The following is a 19785-nucleotide window of genomic DNA, read 5'->3' as shown; positions in this document are numbered from 1 at the left end:
GTGGTCATGGGGGACTTCAATTTGCTGGTGGACTGGGTAAATAATGCTGCCAGTGGTCCCAAGGAAAGGGAATTCATTGAATGTTTACAGGAGGGCTTTTTGGGACAGCTTGTGATGGAGCCCACGAGGGAACAGGCCATTCTGGACTTAATGTTATGTAATGAGCCAGACTTAATTAAAGATCTTAAATGAAGGGAGCACTTAGGAGGCAGTGATCATAATATGGTAGAATTCAACCTCCAATTTGAAAGAAAGAAGGTAGAATCAGACGTAAATGTGTTACAGTTAAATAAAGGTAACTACAGGGGCATGAGGGAGGAACTGACGAAAATCGACTGGGAGAAGAGCCTAGTGGGAAAGACAGTAGAACAGCAATGGCAGGAGTTTCTGGGAGTAATAGAGGACACAGCACAGAGGTTCAACCCAAAGAAAAGAAAGGTTATCAGATGGGGGATTAGGCAGCCATGGCTGACAAAGGAAGTTAGGGAATGCATGAAAGCAAAACAGAAAGCTTATAATGTGGCAAAGAGTAGTGGGAAGCCAGAAGATTGGGAAGGCTACAAAAACAAACAAAGGATACCAAAGAGAGAAATAAGGAAAGAGAGGATCAAATATGAAGGTAGGCTAGCCAGTAACATTAGGAATGATAGTAAAAGTTTCTTTAAATGCATTAAAAATAAACGGGAGGCAAAAGTTGAGATTGGGCCGCTCCAAAATGACACTGGTAATTTTGTGATTGGAGACAAGGAAATAGCTGAGGAACTAAATAAGTACTTTGAGTCAGTCTTCACAGTAGAAGACATGAGTAATATCCCAACAATTCCGGTGAGTCAGGGGGAAGAGTTGAATATGGTAGCCATCACAAAGGAGAAAGTGCTAGAGAAACTGAGAGCTCAAAAAATTGATAAATCTCCGGGCCCAGATGGGCGACATCCTAGAGTTCTAAAGGAGGTAGCTGAAGAAATAGTGGAGGCGTTAGTTATGATCTTTCAAAAGTCGCTGGAGTCAGGGAAAGCCCCAGAGGATTGGAAAATCGCTGTTGTAACCGCCCTGTTCAAGAAGGGAACAAAGAAAAAGATGGAAAATTATTGGCCCATTAGCCTAACCTCGGTTGTTGGCAAGATTCTAGAATCCATTGTTAAGGATGAGATTTCTAAATCCTTGGAAGTGCAGGGTCGGATTAGGACAATGAAGCATGGATTTAGTAAGGGGAGGTCGTGCCTGACAAACCTGTTAGAGTTCTTTGCAGAGATAACAAATAGGTTAGCCCAAGGAGAGCCAATGGATGTTATCTATCTTGACTTCCTAAAAGGCCTTTGATCAGGTGCCTCACGGGAGACTGCTGGGTAAAATAAGGGCCCATGGTATTCGAGGCAAGGTACTAACATGGATTGACGATTGGCTGTCAGGCAGAAGGCAGAGAGTTGGGATAAAAGGTTCTTTTTCGGAATGGCAACCGGTGACTAGTGGTGCCCCGTAGGGTTCAGTGTTGGGGCCAGAGCTGTTCTCTTTGTATATTAACCATGATGTGGAGATGCCGGCGTTGGACTGGGGTGAGCACAGTACGAAGTCTTACAACACCAGGTTAAAGTCCAACAGGTTTGTTTCAATGTCACTAGCTTTCGGAGCGCTGCTCCTTCCTCAGGTGAATGAAGTGGTCTGTTCCAGAAACACATATATAGACAAATTCAAAGATGCCAAACAATGCTTGGAATGCGAGCATTAGCAGGTGATTAAATCTTTACAGATCCAGAGCTGGGGTAACCCCAGGTTAAAGAGGTGTGAATTGTACCAAGCCAGGACAGTTGGTAGGATTTCGCAGGCCAGATGGTGGGGGATGAATGTAATGCGACATGAATCCCAGGTCCCGGTTGAGGCCGCACTCATGTGTGCGGCCTCAACCGGGACCTGGGATTCATGTCGCATTACATTCATCCCCCACCATCTGGCCTGCGAAATCCTACCAACTGTCCTGGCTTGGTACAATTCACACCTCTTTAACCTGGGGTTACCCCAGCTCTGGATCTGTAAAGATTTAATCACCTGCTAATGCTCGCATTCCAAGCATTGTTTGGCATCTTTGAATTTGTCTATATATGTGTTTCTGGAACAGACCTCTTCATTCACCTGAGGAAGGAGCAGCGCTCCGAAAGCTAGTGACATTGAAACAAACCTGTTGTATATTAACGATCTAGATGACAGGACTGGGGGCATTCTGGCTACGTTTGCCGATGTTACAAGGATAGGTGGAGGGGCAGGTAGTATGGAGGATGTGGGGAGGCTGCAGAAGGATTTAGACAGTTTTGGAGAGTGGTCCAAGAAATTGCTGATTAAATTCAACGTGGGCAAGTGCGAGGTCTTGCATTTTGGCAAAAATAATGGAGACATGGACTATTTTCTAAACGGTGTCAAAATTCATAATGCTGAAGTGCAAAGGGACTTGGGAGTCCTGGTCCAGGATTCTCAAAAGGTAAACTTGCAGGCTGAGGCCGTAATTAAGAAAGCAAATGCAATGTTGTCATTCATCTCAAGAGGCTTGGAATATAAAAGCAGGGATGTACTTCTGAAGCTTTATAAAGCATTAGTTAGGCCCCATTTAGAATACTGTGAGCAATTTTGGGCCCCACACCTCAGGAAGGACATACTGGCACTGGAGCGGGTCCAGCGGAGATTCGCACGGATGATCCCAGGAATGGTAGGCCTAACATACGATGAACGTCTGAGGATCCTGGGATTATATTCATTGGAATTTAGGAGGTTTAGGGGAGATCTAATAGAAACTTACAAGATAATGAATGGCTTAGATAGGGTGGACGGAGGAAAGTTGTTTCCATTAGCAGGGGAGAATACGACCCGGGGGCACAGCCTTAGAATAAAAGGGAGTCACTTTAGAACAGAGATGAGGAGAAATTGCTTCAGCCAAAGAGTGGTGGGTCTGTGGAATCCAATGCCACAGAGGGCGGTGGAGGCCGGGACGTTGGGTGCCTTTAAGACAGAAGGTGATACATTTTTCATTTCTCGAGGAATTAAGGAGAGTGCGGGTAAATGGAGTAGAAATCAGCCATGATTGAATGGTGGAGTGGACTCAATGGGCCGAATAGCCTTACTTCCGCTCCTCTGTCTTATGGTGTTATGGTGTTATGGTTATGTTGCAGCTGTATAGAATCTTAGTTAGGCCACACTTGGAGTAGAGTGTTCAATTCTGGTCGCCAGTACCAGAAGGATGTGAAGGCTTTAGAGAGGGTGCAGAAGAGATTTACCAGGATGTTGCCTGGTATGGAGGGCATTAGCTACGCGGAGCGATTGAATAAGCTCGGTTTGTTCTCACTGGAACGACGGAGGTTGAGGGGCGACCTGATAGAGGTATACACAATTATGAGGGGCATAGACAGAGTGGATAGTCAGAGACCTTTGCGCAGGGTAGAGGGGTCAATTACTAGGGGGCATAGGTTTAAGGGGCGAGGGGCAAGGTTTAGAGGAGATGTTCGAGGCACGTCTTTTTGCACAGAGGGCAGTGGGTGCCTGGAACTCGCTGCAGGCGGAGGACGATAGTGACATTTGAGGGGCATCTTGACAAATGGGAATAGAGGGATACGGACCCAGGAAGAGTGGAAGGTCTTAGTTTAGACGGGCAGTATGGTCGGCACAGGCTTGGATGGCCGAAGGGCCTGTTCCTGTGCTGTACTTTTTTTTGTTCTTTGTTCTAACACTTGCTCTAATTGATGGTGACATGTAACAGAAATCGACGGTCATGAATTGCATACCAATTTTTTTTAACGCCTTCCATGTGACATGGGAATCGCCGGCTGGACAAAAAATCATTTCCCATCCCTAATTGTCCCTTGAAGGGGGCAGGTTATGAGTCCTAACATATTGCTGTGTGAGTCCAGAGACAGATGTAGGACAGACCAGGTAATGAAGGCCAATTTCCTTCCTTTCAGGATATTGGTGAAGCAGATAGATTGTGCACGTCAATCGATGATCGTCTCGCTGTCATCGTTAGACCTTTAATCATCGAGGTATATTCAATTCAAATTGCAGCAGCCATGGTGAAATTCGAACCTGGGTTCCCAGTGTATTAACCAGGGTGGTGCTAATCACCAATCCCACGGCATGGCCTCAAATTCAGGGAAGGAAATCTACTGCTTTTACCTGGCCCTGGCAGACAGATGTCTCCAAACACACTACAACAGGCTTCACCATTAACTGTGCTCGACAATGACTGAGTCATAGAATCAGAGAAGTTTACAGCATGGAAACAGGCCCTTCCGTCAAGCCATTCCGTCCAAGGTTAACCGAGGATGGACAGCAATCTGCTGGCTTGGTCACTGCCCTGAAGCAATGAGGCATTATGTGCACCGAAATCCATTCATTCCTTATGCCCTGCATTGATTTCGCTCATCTTCAAGATACACGAACTGCATCACACCTTCTCAAAGTCTCAGCAAGGACAAACTACAGGGCCACTTACATATCACACGGATTTGCACAGCCTCGCTAGCTGTGAAAGAAATCCACACCCCGGACACATCCCTTTCATAGAGGCAGCTGTAATTTCCTCCGCTATTGGCGCTTAGATTGCTGAGAGTAAAAGTTACAGCAATCTCGCTGGGACTGAGCACCTTTACTTCAGTGGCATTTGAGTCTTTCATCAATTTGAATCGACCCTCCACGTAATCATTCGGAGTTGTGCAGGTGAACCTGATAGAACCTCCTGCCACGTGTACCAGAATATCAGGATCCTGAGAGATGGTGGGTCGCTCCAATACATCTGAAATGAACACGACATTGTATTGTTACACCAATTCGAAAACTGCAGAAATATTCCTCTCTGTAAACCTCCATTCACGATGCTCAATTGCAATAGTTAGACAATCGGTTCGACCGTATAAAAACTCTCATTCTTCAAAGTATTATTCAGGCGAGCAAATCAATTGTCAAATTTCGTTAAGATACCACGTGAATCTTTTCGTACGGGAGGGAGACTGAAAGCGCCAAACTACAGGCCCGGTGGCACACACATGTGCTCACAAGATGCACATCGCGAATCAATAGCTTATCATATGATTAGAAGCTGAGGGCATCACGGTGGCACAGTGGTTAGAACTGCTCCATCACATGGTCAGGGACCAGGATTAATTGCGGCCTCCGGTGACTCTGTGGAGTTTGCACCTTCTCCCCTTTCTGCGTGGGCTTCCCACAGTCCAAAGATGGGTACGTTAGGTGAATTGGCCCCTAAGTGTCAAAAGGTTAGCTGGGGTTATTGGGTTACCTGGATAGGGTGGAGCTGTGGGCCTAGGCTGGTGCAGACTCAATGGGGCGAACGAACTATTTCTGCCCCGTAGGATTTCTATGTCTCTGGGTCACGAATTTAGGAGGTTGAGGGGCTTTCTCATTGCCACGTAAAGAATATTGAGATAGCTGGATCGGCTAACGTGGAGAAGATGCTTCAACTGATAGGAGAGACAGGAACACGAGGACACCGCCTTATACTGAAGGGACACTCCTTTACAACTAAGATGAGGAGGATATTTCTTCAGACAGAGGGTGGTGAATCGCTGGAACTCTTTGCCGCAGAAGGCTACGGAGGCCAAGTCACTGAGTGCCTTTAATACAGCGATAGATAGGTTATTCATTAATATTGGGAACTAGTGGTTATGTGGCTGAGAAAGATATCACTCAGGATCGAAAGGCGGAGCAGACTCTTAAAGATTAGCCACTCTGAGACACGATGGTCTTATGTGGTGGGGAAAATGTTGGAAGCTATTATGAAGTATTTTAAAGTAACATTCTTCCATGAGCTCCAAGTAAGCTAACGTGAATTTGGGCCAATCTAAATCTTCACAAAATACACGATGAGGCTTTGTGTAATTTAAGATGACGAGCAATGCCTTTCAATCAGGGGCAGGAACTGGAATAAAACAGCAGCAGCGGGGTAAGCTGCCAAATAAATAGTGCTTCGGATTTTTTTATTTGAAAGATATGGGGTGATTATTTCATGATCACCTTTTTGGGGCTCAAAACATTCTTGCACTGAGCTCAAACAAGCTCCTCTTAACAATATTGGAGTTCAGGTCACTATTGCTAATTGGCCTCACCTCCAAAATCTCCCTGAGCGAATGTGGATAGATTTGGCAATCTCTCTGATCACTCAATGAACATGCCTGGCCGGTGCCTTTGCGCATGTCAAGGAGACACAGCCGGAGTGAGACATATCCAGAGTGGGAATTTGGTACTTGGTAATTTGGTGCAGTGAGGTAATTCGGTGCAGAGTGGGAGAAGGTACTTTTCCCCTAATGTTTTCTTCTCTCTCTTTCTCCTGGCCTGTAACATTTAACTTGCAGGGAGAGAACCAGAGAGCACCTGAGACCCTCGGAAGGTAAGTGATTTTTCTCAATTTTTATATTTCATTACCTTTTCAAATTGTGTGTGTGTCAGTGTGCGTCTGTGTGTGTATGTGGGTGGGGGGGGGGGGACTTAAGTTACTTCACAGAAAAGGTGTGACCTCATTGGCTGGTTGGGAATCTACACTAAATTTAACAAATTAAGCACTGATAAACTTATTAAACATAATGACTTAAGAACATAAGAATTAGGAACAGGAGTAGGCCATCTGGCCCCTCGAGCCTGCTCCGCCATTTAATGAGATCATGGCTAATCTTTGTGGACTCAGCTCCACTCTCCGGCGCGTACAAAATATTCCCGAATCCCTTTATTCTTTAGAAAGGTATCTATCTTTTTCTTAAAAACGTTTAAAGAAGGAGCCTCACCTGCTCAACTGGGCAAGGAATTCCAGAGATTCACAACCCTTTTTGGATGAAGAAGTTCCTCCTACACTCGGTCCTAAATCTACCTCCCATTATTTTGAGGCTATTCCCCCTAGTTCTGCTTTCCACGACCAATGGAAACAACTTGCCCGCTTGTATCCTATCTATTAGCTTCATAGTTTTATATGTTTCAATAAGATCCCCCCGCATCCTTCAAAACTCCAAGGAGTACAGTCCCAGTCTACTCAACCTCTCGTCATAATCTAATCCCCTCAACTCTGGGATCAACCTAGTGAATCTCCTCTGCACTCCCTCCAGTGCCAATGTGTCCTTTCTCAGGTAAGGAGACCAAAACTGAACACAATACTCCAGATGCGGCCTCACCAACACCCTATACAATTGCAGCATAACCTCCCTAGTCTTCAACTCCATCTCTCTAGCAATGAAAGACAAAACTCGATTAGCCTTCTTAATCAACTGTTGCACCTGCACACCAACATTTTGCGTCTCGTGCACCAGCACACACAGGTCCCTCTGCTCAGCAGCATGTTTTAACTCTTACCGTTTAAATAATACTCCATTCTGCTGTTCTTCCTCCCAAAATGGATAGCCTCACACTTGGCAACATTGAATTCCATCTGCCAGATCCTAACCCATTCACCTACCTATCCAAATCCTTCTGCAGGCTTCCGGTATCCTCTGCACGTTTTGCTTTCCCACTCATCTTAGTGTCGTCTGTAAACGTTGACACATTGCACTTGGTCCCCAACTCCAAACCGTCTATGTAAATTGTGAACAACTGCGGGCCCAACACTGATCCTTGAAGGACCCCACTAGTTCCAGGTTGCCAACCAGAGAAACACCCATTTATCCCCACTCTCTGCTTTCTGTTAGTTAACCAATCCTCTACCCATGCTACCACTTTACCCTCAATGCCATGCATCTTTAGTTTATGCAGCAACGTTTTGTGTGGCACCTTGCCAAAACCTTTCTGGAAGTCCAGATATACCACATCCATTGGCTCCCCGTTATGTACTGCAATGGTAACGTCCTCAAAAAATTCTACCAAAATTAGTCAGACACGACCTACCCTTTGTGAACCCATGCTGCGTCTGCCCAATGGGACAATTTCCCTCCAGGTGCCCCGCTATTTCCTCCTTAATGATATATTCCAGCATTTTCCCTACAACCGAAGTTAAGCTTACCGGCCTATAATTACCTGCTTTCTGCCGACCTCCTTTTTTAAACAGTGGTGTCACGTTTGTTACTTTGCAATCCTCTGGGACCACCCCAGAGTCTAGTGAATTTTGATAAATTGTCACTAGTGCGTTTACAATATCCCTAGCCATCTCTTTTAACACTCTGAGATGCATCCCATCAGGGAATGGAGACTTGTCTACCTTTAGCCCCATAAGCTTGCCCAATACTGATACCTTAGTGATTACAATCATCTCAAGGTCCTCACCTATTATATCCGTATTTCCATCAGTCACTGGCATGTTATTTGTGTCCTCCACTGTGAAGACTGACCCAAAAAATCTGTTCAGCTCCTCAGCCATTTCCCCGTCTCCTATTATTAAATCTCCCTTCTCATCTTCCAAAGGACCAATATTTGCCTGAGCCACTCTTTTTTGTCTTATATATTTTTAGAAGCTTTTACTGTCTGTTTTATGTTCTGAGCCAGTTTACTTTCATAGGCTACCTTACTCTTCTTTATGGCTTTTTTAGTAGTTTTCTGTTGTCCCCTAAAGACTTCCCAGTCCTCTAGTCTCCCACTAATTTTTGCCACTTTGTATGTGTTTTCCTTCAATTTGATACTCTCCCTCATCTCCTTAGATATCCACGGTCGATTTTCCCCTTTCTACCGTCTTTCTTTTTTGTCCGTATGAACCTTTACTGAACACTGTCAAAGATCGCTCGGAAGGTTCTCCACTGGTCCTCAACTGCTTCACCATGAAGTCTTTGCTCCCAGTCTACCGTAACTAGTTCTTCTCTCATCCCATTGTAATCGCCTTTGTTTAAGCACAGAATACTAGTGTTTGATTTTACCTTGTCATCCTCCAACTGTATTTTAAATTCCACCATATTGTGGTTGCTCCTTCCAAGAGGATCCCAAACTATGAGATCATTAATCAATCCTGCCTCATTACACAGGACCAGATCTAGGACCGCTTGTTCCCTTGTAGGTTCCATTACATACTGTTCCAGGACATTATCTCGGGCACATTCTATAAACTCCTCCTCAAGGCTGCCTTTACCAACCTGGTTAAACCAATCGATATGCAGATTAAAATCTCCCATGATAACCGCTGTACCATTTCTAGATGCATCCGTTATTTCTTTGCTTATTGCCTGCCCGACCATCCTGTTACTATTTGGTGGCCTATAGACTACTCCTATCAGTTACCTTTTAGCCTTTCTATTTGCACTGAGTGCTGAATTTGGTGCATTTGAGTGCGATAGTGAGAGTTTGGTGACCGAGGGAGTGCTGAATTTGGTGCATTTGAGTGCGATAGTGAGAGTTTGGTGACCGAGGGAGTTAGGTGAGGAGGGAGTAAGGCGCTCCTTTCATTTTGTTTCCGACATTTCCGCAAAGAGTGCGAAGAGAGCCAGGAGTTTACAGAAAGTGTAGCTGACTGGGAGCAGGGTCGGTGGGCGGAGATCTAGTTAGTCCACAGGGCAGCTATATTCTGTCAGGTAAGAGGGGATGGAGGCTAGGCCAGTTACATGCTCCTCCTGTAGGATGTGGGTGGTGAGGGATACCACCGGTGTCCCCACTGACTATACCTGCGGGAAGTGCACCCAACTTCAGCTCCTCAAAGACCGTGTTAGGGAACTGGAGCTGGAGCTGGATGAACTTCGGATCATCCGGGAGGCAGAGGGGGTGATTGAGAAGAGTTACAAGGAGGTAACCACACCCAAGGTACAGGACAAGAATAGCTGGGTTACAGTCAGGGGGAAAAAAACAAACAGGCAGAAAGTGCAGGGATCCCTCGTGGCCGTTCCCCTTCAAAACAAGTATACCATTTTGGATGCTGTTGGGGGGGATGACCTACCGGGGGAAGGCCCTAGCGGCCAGGTCTCTGACACTGAGTCTGGCTCTGGGGCTCAGAAGGGAAGGGGGGAGAATAGTAAAGCAATAGTTGTAGGAGATTCAATGGTTAGGGGAATATATAGGAGATTCTGTGGTCGCGAGCGAGACTCCCGGAAGGTATGTTGCCTCCCGGGTGCCAGGGCCAGGGATGTCTCGGATCGTGTCTTCAGGATCCTTAAGGGGGAGGGTGAGCAGCCAGAAGTCGTGGTGCACATTGGTACCAACGACATAGGTAGGAAAAGGGGTGTGGAGGTAATAAACAAGTTTAGGGAGTTAGGCTGGAAGTTAAAAGCCAGGACAGACAGAGTTGTCATCTCTGGTTTGTTGCCGGTGCCACGTGATAGCGAGGCTAGGAATAGGGAGAGAGTGCAGTTGAACACGTGGCTGCAGGAATGGTGTAGGAGGGAGGGCTTCAGGTATTTGGATAATTGGAGCGCATTCTGGGGAAGGTGGGACCTGTACAAGCAGGACGGGTTGCATCTGAACCAGAGGGGCACCAATATCCTGGGAGGGAGGTTTTCTAGTACTCTTCGGGAGGGTTTAAACTAATTTGGCAGGGGAATGGGAACCGGATTTGTAGTCCAGCAACTAAGGTAGCCGATATTCAGGACGCCAAAGCGTGTAATGAGGCAGTGGGGAAGGGAACACTGACAAAGGAGAGTACTTGCAGGCACGGAGAGGGGTTGAAGTGTGTATACTTCAACGCAAGAAGCATCAGGAATAAGGTGGGTGAACTTAAGGCATGGATCGGTACTTGGGACTACGATGTGGTGGCCATCACGGAAACTTGGATAGAAGAGGGGCAGAAATGGTTGTTGGAGGTCCCTGGTTATAGATGTTTCAATAAGATTAGGGAGGGTGGTATAAGAGGTGGGGGGGGGGGGGTGGCATTATTAATTAGAGATCGTATAACAGCTGCAGAAAGGCAGTTCGAGGAGTATCAGCCTACTGAGGTAGTATGGGTTGAAGTCAGAAATAGGAAAGGAGCAGTCACCTTGTTAGGAGTTTTCTATAGGCCCCCCAATAGTAGCAGAGATGTGGAGGAACAGATTGGGAAACAGATTTTGGAAAGGTGCAGAAGTCATAGGGTAGTAGTCATGGGCGACTTTAACTTCCCATATATTGAGTGGAAACTCTTTAGATCAAATAGTTTGGATGGGGTGGTGTTTGTGCAGTGTGTCCAGGAAGCTTTTCTAACGCAGTATATAGATTGTCCGACCAGAGGAGGGGCAATATTGGATTTAGTACTGGGTAATGAGCCAGGGCAAGTGATAGATTTGTTAGTGGGGGAGCATTTTGGAGATAGTGACCACAATTCTGTGACTTTCACTTTAGTAATGGAGAGGGATAGGTACGTGCAACAGGGCAAGGTTTACAATTGGGGGAAGGGTAAATACGATGTTGTCAGACAAGAATTGAAGTGCATAAGTTGGGAACATAGGCTGGCAGGGAAGGACACAAATGAAATGTGGAACTTGTTCAAGGAACAGGTGCTACGTGTCCTTGATATGTATGTCCCTGTCAGGCAGGGAAGAGATGGTCGAGTGAGGGAACCATGGTTGACAAGAGAGGTTGAATGTCTTGTTAAGAGGAAAAAGGTGACTTATGTAAGGCTGAGGAAACAAGGTTCAGACAGGGCATTGGAGGGATACAAGATAGCCAGGAGGGAACTGAAGAAAGGGATTAGGAGAGCTAAGAGAGGGCATGAACAATCTTTGTCGGGTAGGATCAAGGAAAGCGCCAAGGCCTTTTACACATATGTGAGAAACATGAGAATGACTAGAGCGAGGGTAGGTCCGATCAAGGACAGTAGCGGGAGATTGTGTATTGAGTCTGAAGAGATAGGAGAGGTCTTGAACGAGTACTTTTCTTCTGTATTTACAAATGAGAGGGGCGATATTGTTGGAGAGGACAGTGTGAAACAGATTGGTAAGCTCGAGGAAATACTTGTTAGGAAGGAAGATGTGTTGGGCATTTTGAAAAACTTGAGGATAGACAAGTCCCCCGGGCCTGACGGGATATATCCAAGGATTCTATGGGAAGCAAGAGATGAAATTGCAGAGCCGTTGGCAATGATCTTTTCGTCCTCACTGTCAACAGGGGTGGTACCAGGGGATTGGAGAGTGGCGAATGTCGTGCCCCTGTTCAAAAAAGGGACTAGGGATAACCCTGGGAATTACAGGCCAGTTAGTCTTACTTCGGTGGTAGGCAAAGTAATGGAAAGGGTACTGAAGGATAGGATTTCTGAGCATCTGGAAAGACACTGCTTGATTAGGGATAGTCAGCACGGATTTGTGAGGGGTAGGTCTTGCCTTACAAATCTTATTGAATTCTTTGAGGAGGTGACCAAGCATGTGGATGAAGGTAAAGCAGTGGATGTAGTGTACATGGATTTTAGTAAGGCATTTGATAAAGTTCCCCATGGTAGGCTTATGCAGAAAGTAAGGAGGCATGGGATAGTGGGAAATTTGGCCAGTTGGATAACGAACTGGCTAACCGATAGAAGTCAGAGAGTGGTGGTGGATGGCAAATATTCAGCCTGGATCCCAGTTACCAGTGGCGTACCGCAGGGATCAGTTCTGGGTCCTCTGCTGTTTGTGATTTTCATTAATGACTTGGATGAGGGAGTTGAAGGGTGGGTCAGTAAATTTGCAGATGATACGAAGATTGGTGGAGTTGTGGATAGTAAGGAGGGCTGTTGTCGGCTGCAAAGAGACATAGATAGGATGCAGAGCTGGGCTGAGAAGTGGCAGATGGAGTTTAACCCTGAAAAGTGTGAGGTTGTCCATTTTGGAAGGACAAATATGAATGCGGAATACAGGGTTAACGGTAGAGTTCTTGGCAATGTGGAGGAGCAGAGAGATCTTGGGGTCTATGTTCATACATCTTTGAAAGTTGCCACTCAAGTGGATAGAGCTGTGAAGAAGGCCTATGGTGTGCTCGCGTTCATTAACAGAGGGATTGAATTTAAGAGCCGTGAGGTGATGATGCAGCTGTACAAAACTTTGGTAAGGCCACATTTGGAGTACTGTGTACAGTTCTGGTCGCCTCATTTTAGGAAGGATGTGGAAGCTTTGGAAAAGGTGCAAAGAAGATTTACCAGGATGTTGCCTGGAATGGAGAGGAGGTCTTACGAGGAAAGGTTGAGGGTGCTAGGCCTTTTCTCATTAGAACGGAGAAGGATGAGGGCCGACTTGATAGAGGTTTATAAGATGATCAGGGGAATAGATAGAGTAGACAGTCAGAGACTTTTTCCCCGGGTGGAACAAACCATTACAAGGGGACATAAATTTAAGGTGAAAGGTGGAAGATATAGGAGGGATATCAGAGGTAGGTTCTTTACCCAGAGAGTAGTGGGGGCATGGAATGCACTGCCTGTGGAAGTAGTTGAGTCGGAAACATTAGGGACCTTCAAGCAGCTATTGGATAGGTACATGGATTACGGTTAAATGATATAGTGTAGATTTATTTGTTCTCAAGGGCAGCACGGTAGCATTGTGGATAGCACAATTGCTTCACAGCTCCAGGGTCCCAGGTTCGATTCAGGCTTGGGTCACTGACTGTGCGGAGTCTGCACGTCCTCCCCGTGTCTGCGTGGGTTTCCTCCGGGTGCTCCGGTTTCCTCCCACAATCCAAAGATGTGCAGGTTAGGTGAATTGGCCAATGATAAATTGCCCTTAATGTCCAAATTGACCTTGGTGTTGGGTGAAGGTGTTGAGTTTGGGTAGGGTGCTCTTTCCAAGAGCCGGTGCAGACTCAAAGGGCCGAATGGCCTCCTTCTGCACTGTAAATTCAATGATAATCTATGATTAATCTAGGACAAAGGTTCGGCACAACATCGTGGGCCGAAGGGCCTGTTCTGTGCTGTATTTTCTATGTTCTATGTTCTATTCCTGATTTCCACCCAAATTGATTCAACCTTGTCCTCCATTTCGCCAATATCATCCCTTACTATGTGGGGTGCTTTTGCTAACACTGTTGGGGAGGTTTTAAACTAATGTGGCAGGGGAATGGGAACCAGATTAGGAAGTTAGAGGTCAGTAAAGAGGCAGCAACTAAAGCCAGTAAGGTACTAGATAGTAAACTCGATGTGACTAAGGGGTAGACAGATTAGACAGGGAAGAGATGATGAACGCAAAGGGACAGGGGGTCTGAGGTGCATGTGTTTCAATGCAAGAAGTGTAGCAGGTAAGGCAGATGAACTTAGGGCTTGAATTAGTACCTGGGAATATGATGTTATTGGTATTAATGAGACTTGGTTGAGGGAAGGGCAAGAAGGGCAACTAAATATCACAGGGTATACATGCTTCAGGAGGGATAGACAGGGAGTTAAAAGGGGGGGAGTTGCATTACTGGTCAGAGATGACATCACAGCTGTGATTAAGGAGCTATGATGTGGAGATGCCGGCGTTGGACTGGGGTGGGCACGATACGAAGTCTTACAACACCAGATTAAAGTCCAACAGGTTGGTTTCGATGTCACTAGCTGAACATACCTCTTCATTCACCTGAGGAAGGGGCAACGCTCTGAAAGCTAGTGACATCGAAACAAACCTGTTGGACTTTAACCTGGTGTTGTAAGACTTCGTACTGCGATTAAGGAGGGCACGATGGAGGATTCAGGCACTGAGGCAATCTGGGTAGAGCTAAGAAATAGGACGGGTGCTGTAACATTGTTGGGACTTTACTACAGTCCTCCCAAAAGGGAGCGGGAAGTAGAGGCACAAATATATCGGCAGATTATAGAAAAATGTAGGAGCAATAGGGTGGTCGTGATGGGAGATTGAATCTTCCCCAACATTGAATGGGACTCATGTAGTGTTGGAGGCGTAGCTGGAGCAGAATATGTAAGGAGCATCCAGGAGAGTTTTTTTAGAGCAGTGTATAAATAGTCCAAATCTGGAAGGGGCCATAATGGACTTGGTATTGTGGAATGATCCCGGCCAGGTGGTTGAAGTTTCAGTCGGTGATTACTTTGGGAATAGCGATCACAATTCCGTAAGTTTTAGAATACTCATGGACAAAGATGAACACAGAAAAATACAGCACAGAACAGGCCCTCCGGGCCACGATGTTGTGCCGACCCTTTGTCCTAGATTAATCATAGATTATCACTGAATGTACAGTGCAGACGGAGGCCATTCGGCCCATTGAGTCTGCACCGGCTCTTGGAAAGAGCACCATACCCAAGGTCAACACCTCCACCGAACACTAAGGGCAATTTTGGACACTAAGGGCAATTTATCATGGCCAATCCACCTACCCTGCACATCTTTGGACTGTGGGAGGAAACCGGAGCACCCGGAGGAAACCCACACACACACGGGGAGGATGTGCAGACTCCACACAGACAGTGACCCAAGCCGGAATCGAACCTGGGACCCTGGAGCTGTGAAGCCATTGTGCTATCTACAATACTACCGTGCTGCCCTTAAGAACAAATAAATCTAGACTATATAATTAAACCGTAATCCATGCACCTATCCAATAGCTGCTTGAAGGTACCTGATGTTTCCGACTCAATTACTTCCACAGGCAGTGCATTCCATGCCCCCACCACTCTCTGGGTAAAGAACCTACCTCTGACATCCCCCCTATATCTTCCACCATTCACCTTAAATTTATGTCCCCTTGTAATGGTTTGTTCCACCCGGGGAAAATGTCTCTGACAGTCTACTCTATCTATTCCCCTGATCATCTCATAAAACTCTATCAAGTCGCCCCTCATCCTTCTCAGTTCTAAAGAGAAAAGACCTGGCACCCTCAACCTTTCCTCGTAAGACCTACTCACCATTCCAGGCAACATCCTGGTAAATCTCCTTTGCACCTTTTCCAAAGCTTCCGCATCCTTCCTAAAATGAGGCGACCAGAACTGTACACAGTACTCCAAATGTGGCCGTACCAAAGTTTTGTACAGCTGCATCATCACCTCACGGCTCTTAAATTCAATCCCTCTGCTAATGAACGCTAGCACACCATAGGCCTTCTTCACAGCTCCATCCACTTGAGTGGCAACTTTCAAAGATGTATGAACATAGACCCCAAGATCTCTCTGCTCCTCCACATTGCCAATAACTCTACCGTTAATCTTGTATTCCGCATTCATATTTTTCCTTCCAAAATGGTCAACCTCACACTTTACAGGGTAAAATTCCATCTGCCTCTTCTCAGCCCAGCTCTGCATCCTATCCATGTCTCCTTGCAGTCGACAACAGCTCTCCTCACTATCCAAAACTCCACCAATTTTCGTATCGTCTGCAAATTTACTGACCCACCCTTCAACTTCCTCATCCAAATCATTAATGAAAATTACAAACAGCAGAGGACCCATAACTGAACCCTGCGGTACGCCACTGGTAACTGGGATCCAGGCTGAATATTTGCCATCCACCACGATTCTCTGACTTCTATCGGTTAGCTAGTTCGTTATCCACCTGGCCAAATTTCCCACTATCCCATGCCTCCTTACTTTCTGCAGAAGCCTACCATGGGGACCCTTATCAAATGCCATGTACACTATATCCACTGCTTGGACGCCTCCTCAAAGAATTCAGTAAGACAAGTAAGGCAAGGCCTAGCCCTCACAAATCCGTTCTGACTATCCCTAATCAAGCAGTGTCTTTCCAGATGCTCAGAAATCCTATCCTCCATAACCCTTTCCATTACTTTGCCTACCACCGAAGTAAGACTAACTGGCCTGTAATTCCCAGGGGTATCCCTATTTCCTTTTTTGAACAGAGGCACGGCATTCGCCACTCTACAATCCCCTGGTACCACCCCTGTTGACAGTGAGGACGAAAATGCCCAACACATCTTCCTTCCTAACAAGTATTTCCTCGAGCTTAGCAGTCTGTTTCACACTGTCCTCTCCAACAATATGGCCCCTCTCATTTGTAAATACAGAAGAAATGTACACGTTCAAGACCTCTCCGATCACTTCAGACACAATACAGAATCTCCCGCTACTGTCCTTGATCGGACCTACCCTCGCTCCAGTCATTCTCATATATCTCACATATGTGTAAAAGGCCTTGGGGTTTTCCTTGATCCTTCCCGCCAAAGATTGTTCATGTCCTCTCTTAGCTCTCCTAATACCTTTCTTCAGTTCCCTGCTGGCTACCTTGTGTCCGTCCAATGCCCTGTCTGAACCTTGTTTCCTCATCCTTACATACGTCTCCTTTTTCCTCTGAACAAGACATTCAACCTCTCTTGTCAACCATGGTTCCCTCACTCGACCATCTCTTCCCTGCCTGACAGGGACATACATATCAAGGACACGTAGTACCTTTTCCTTGAACAAGTTCCACATTTCACTTGTGTCCTTCCCTGTCAGCCTATGTTCCCAACGTATGCACTTCAATTCTTGTCTGACAACATCGTATTTACCCTTCCCCCAATTGTAAACCTTGCCCTGTTGCACGCACCTATCCCTCTCCATTACTAAAGTGAACGTCACAAAACCCTCCCCCACTAACAAATCTATCACTTGCCCTGGTTCATTTTCCAAGTATCAAATCCAATATTGCCTCTCCTCGAGTCGGACAATGTACATACTGTGTTGGAAAAGCTTCCTGGACACACTGCACAAACACCACCCCATCCAAACTAGTTGATCGAAAGAGTATCCACTCAATGTTTGGGAAGATAAAGTCACCCATGACTACTACCCTGTGACTTCTGCACCTTTCCAAAATATGGTTCCCAACCTGTTCCTCCACATCTCTGCTACTATAGGGGGGCCTATAGAAAACTCCTAACAAGGTAAACGCTCCTTTCCTATTTCTGACTTCAACCCACACCACCTCTGTCGGGTGATACTCCTCGAACTGCCTTTCTGCAGCTGTTATACTATCTCCAATTAACAATGACACTACCCCATCTCTTTTACCAGCCTCCCTAATCTTATTGAAACATCTATAACCAGGGACCCCCTACAACCATTTCTGCCACTCTTCTATCCAAGTTTCCGTGATGGCCACCACATCGTAGTCCCAAGTACCGATCCATGCCTAAAGTTCACCCACCTTATCCTGATGCTTCTTGCGTTGAAGTATACACACTTCAACCCCTCTCCGTGCCTGCAAGTACTCTCCTTTGTCAGTGTTCCCTTCCCCACTGCCTCATTACACGCTTTGGCGTCCTGAATATCGGCTACCTTAGACTACAAATCCGGTTCCCATTCCCCTGCCAAATTAGTTTAAACCCTCCCGAAGAGTACAAGAAAACCTCCCTCGCAGGATATTGGTGCCACTCTGGTGCAGATGCTTGTACAGGTCCCACCTTCCCCAGAATGTGCTCCAATTATCCAAATACCTGAAGCCCTCCGTCCTTCATCATCCCTGCAGCCACGTGTTCAGCTGCACTCTCTCCCTATTCCTAGCCTCGCTATCATGCGGCACCGGCAACAAACCAGAGATGACAATTCTGTCTGTCCTTACTTTTAACTTCCAGCCTAACTCCCTAAACTCGTTTATTAACTCCACACCCCTTTTCCTACCTACGTCGTTGGTACCAATGTGCACCACTATTTCTGGCTGCTCCCCCTCCCCCTTGAGGTTCCTGAAGACACGATCCAAGACACCCTCTCCCTGGCACCCGGGAGGCAACATACTTTCCGGGAGTCACGCTCGCGACCACAGATTCTCCTATCTATTCCCCGAACCATTGAATTTCCTACTACTATTGCTTTTCTATTACCCCCCCCCCCTTCCCTTCTGAGCCCCAGAGCCAGACTCAGTTCCCGAGACCTGGCCGCTAGGGCCTTCCCCCGGTAGGTCATCCCCCCCCCCCCCCCGCCCAAACAGCATCCAAAACGGTATACTTGTTTTGAAGGGAAACTGCCACGAGGGATCCCTGCACTGTCTTCCTGTTTGTTTTCTTTCCTCTGACTGTGACACAGCTATTCTTGTCCTGTACCTTCGGCGTGGTTACCTCTCTGTAACTCTTCTCTTTCACTCCCTCTGCCACCCGGATGATCCGAAGTCCATCAAGCTTGAGCTCCAGTTCCCTAACACGGTCATTGAGGAGCTGGAGTTGAGTGCACTTCCCGCAGGCATAGTCAGCGGGGACACTGGTGGCATCCCTCACCACCCACATCCTACAGGAGGAGCATGCAACTGGCCTAGCCTCCATCCCCTCTTACCTTACAGAATATAGCTGCCGTGTGGTCCAAATGAACCTCCGCCCTCCGACTCTACTCCGACTCATAGTGTTCAATTCTGGTCGCCACACTACCAGAAGGATGTGGAGGCTTTAGAGAGGGTGCAGAAGAGATTTACCAGAATGTTGCCTGGTATGGAGGGCATAAGCTATGAGGAGCGATTGAATAAACTCGGTTTGTTCTCACTGGAACGAAGGAGGTTGAGGGGAGACCTGATAGAGGTATACAAAATTATGAGAGGCATAGACAGAGTGGATAGTCAGAGGCTTTTCCCCAGGGTAGATGGGTCAATTACTAGGGGGCATAGGTTTAAGGTGAGAGGGGCAAGGTTTAGAGTAGATGTACGAGGCAAGTTTTTTACGCAGAGGGTAGTGGGTACCTGGAACTCGCTACCGGAGGAGGTAGTGGAAGCAGGGACGATAGGGACATTTAAGGGGCATCTTGACAAATATATGAATAGGATGGGAATAGAAGGATACGGACCCAGGAAGTGTAGAAGATTGTAGTTTAGTCGGGCAGTATGGTCGGCACGGGCTTGGAGGGCCGAAGGGCCTGTTCCTGTGCTGTACATTTCTTTGTTCTTTGTTCTTTGTTGTTTGACTCTGCTCCCAGTCAGCTGAACTCTCTGTAACCTCCTGGCTCTCTTCTCACTCTTGGCGGAAATGTAGGAAACAAAATGAAAGGAGCACCTTACTCCCTCCTCACCTAACTCCCTCAGTCACCAAACTCTCACTATCGCACTCAAATGCACCAAATTCAGCACT

The 19785-nt window shown here is 46.6% G+C and overlaps 1 protein-coding gene across 1 annotated transcript in view; it reads right to left on the bottom strand.

Annotated features, from left to right (window-relative positions):
* LOC140404600 (scavenger receptor cysteine-rich domain-containing protein DMBT1-like) overlaps nt 1–19785 on the bottom strand; it is a 243460-nt gene that overhangs the window by 108155 nt on the left and 115520 nt on the right. The window contains exon 9 of the mRNA XM_072493200.1: nt 4472–4771. Within this exon, the coding sequence (XP_072349301.1) occupies nt 4472–4771 (300 nt within the window). The remainder of the gene's footprint in view (nt 1–4471; nt 4772–19785) is intronic.

Source organism: Scyliorhinus torazame, chromosome 31 (genome assembly GCF_047496885.1).
Source record: "Scyliorhinus torazame isolate Kashiwa2021f chromosome 31, sScyTor2.1, whole genome shotgun sequence".
Classification (NCBI taxonomy): domain Eukaryota; kingdom Metazoa; phylum Chordata; class Chondrichthyes; order Carcharhiniformes; family Scyliorhinidae; genus Scyliorhinus; species Scyliorhinus torazame.
The sequence above is the reverse complement of the archived record's forward strand: the minus strand, read 5'-3'. Positions and strand labels throughout refer to the sequence as shown.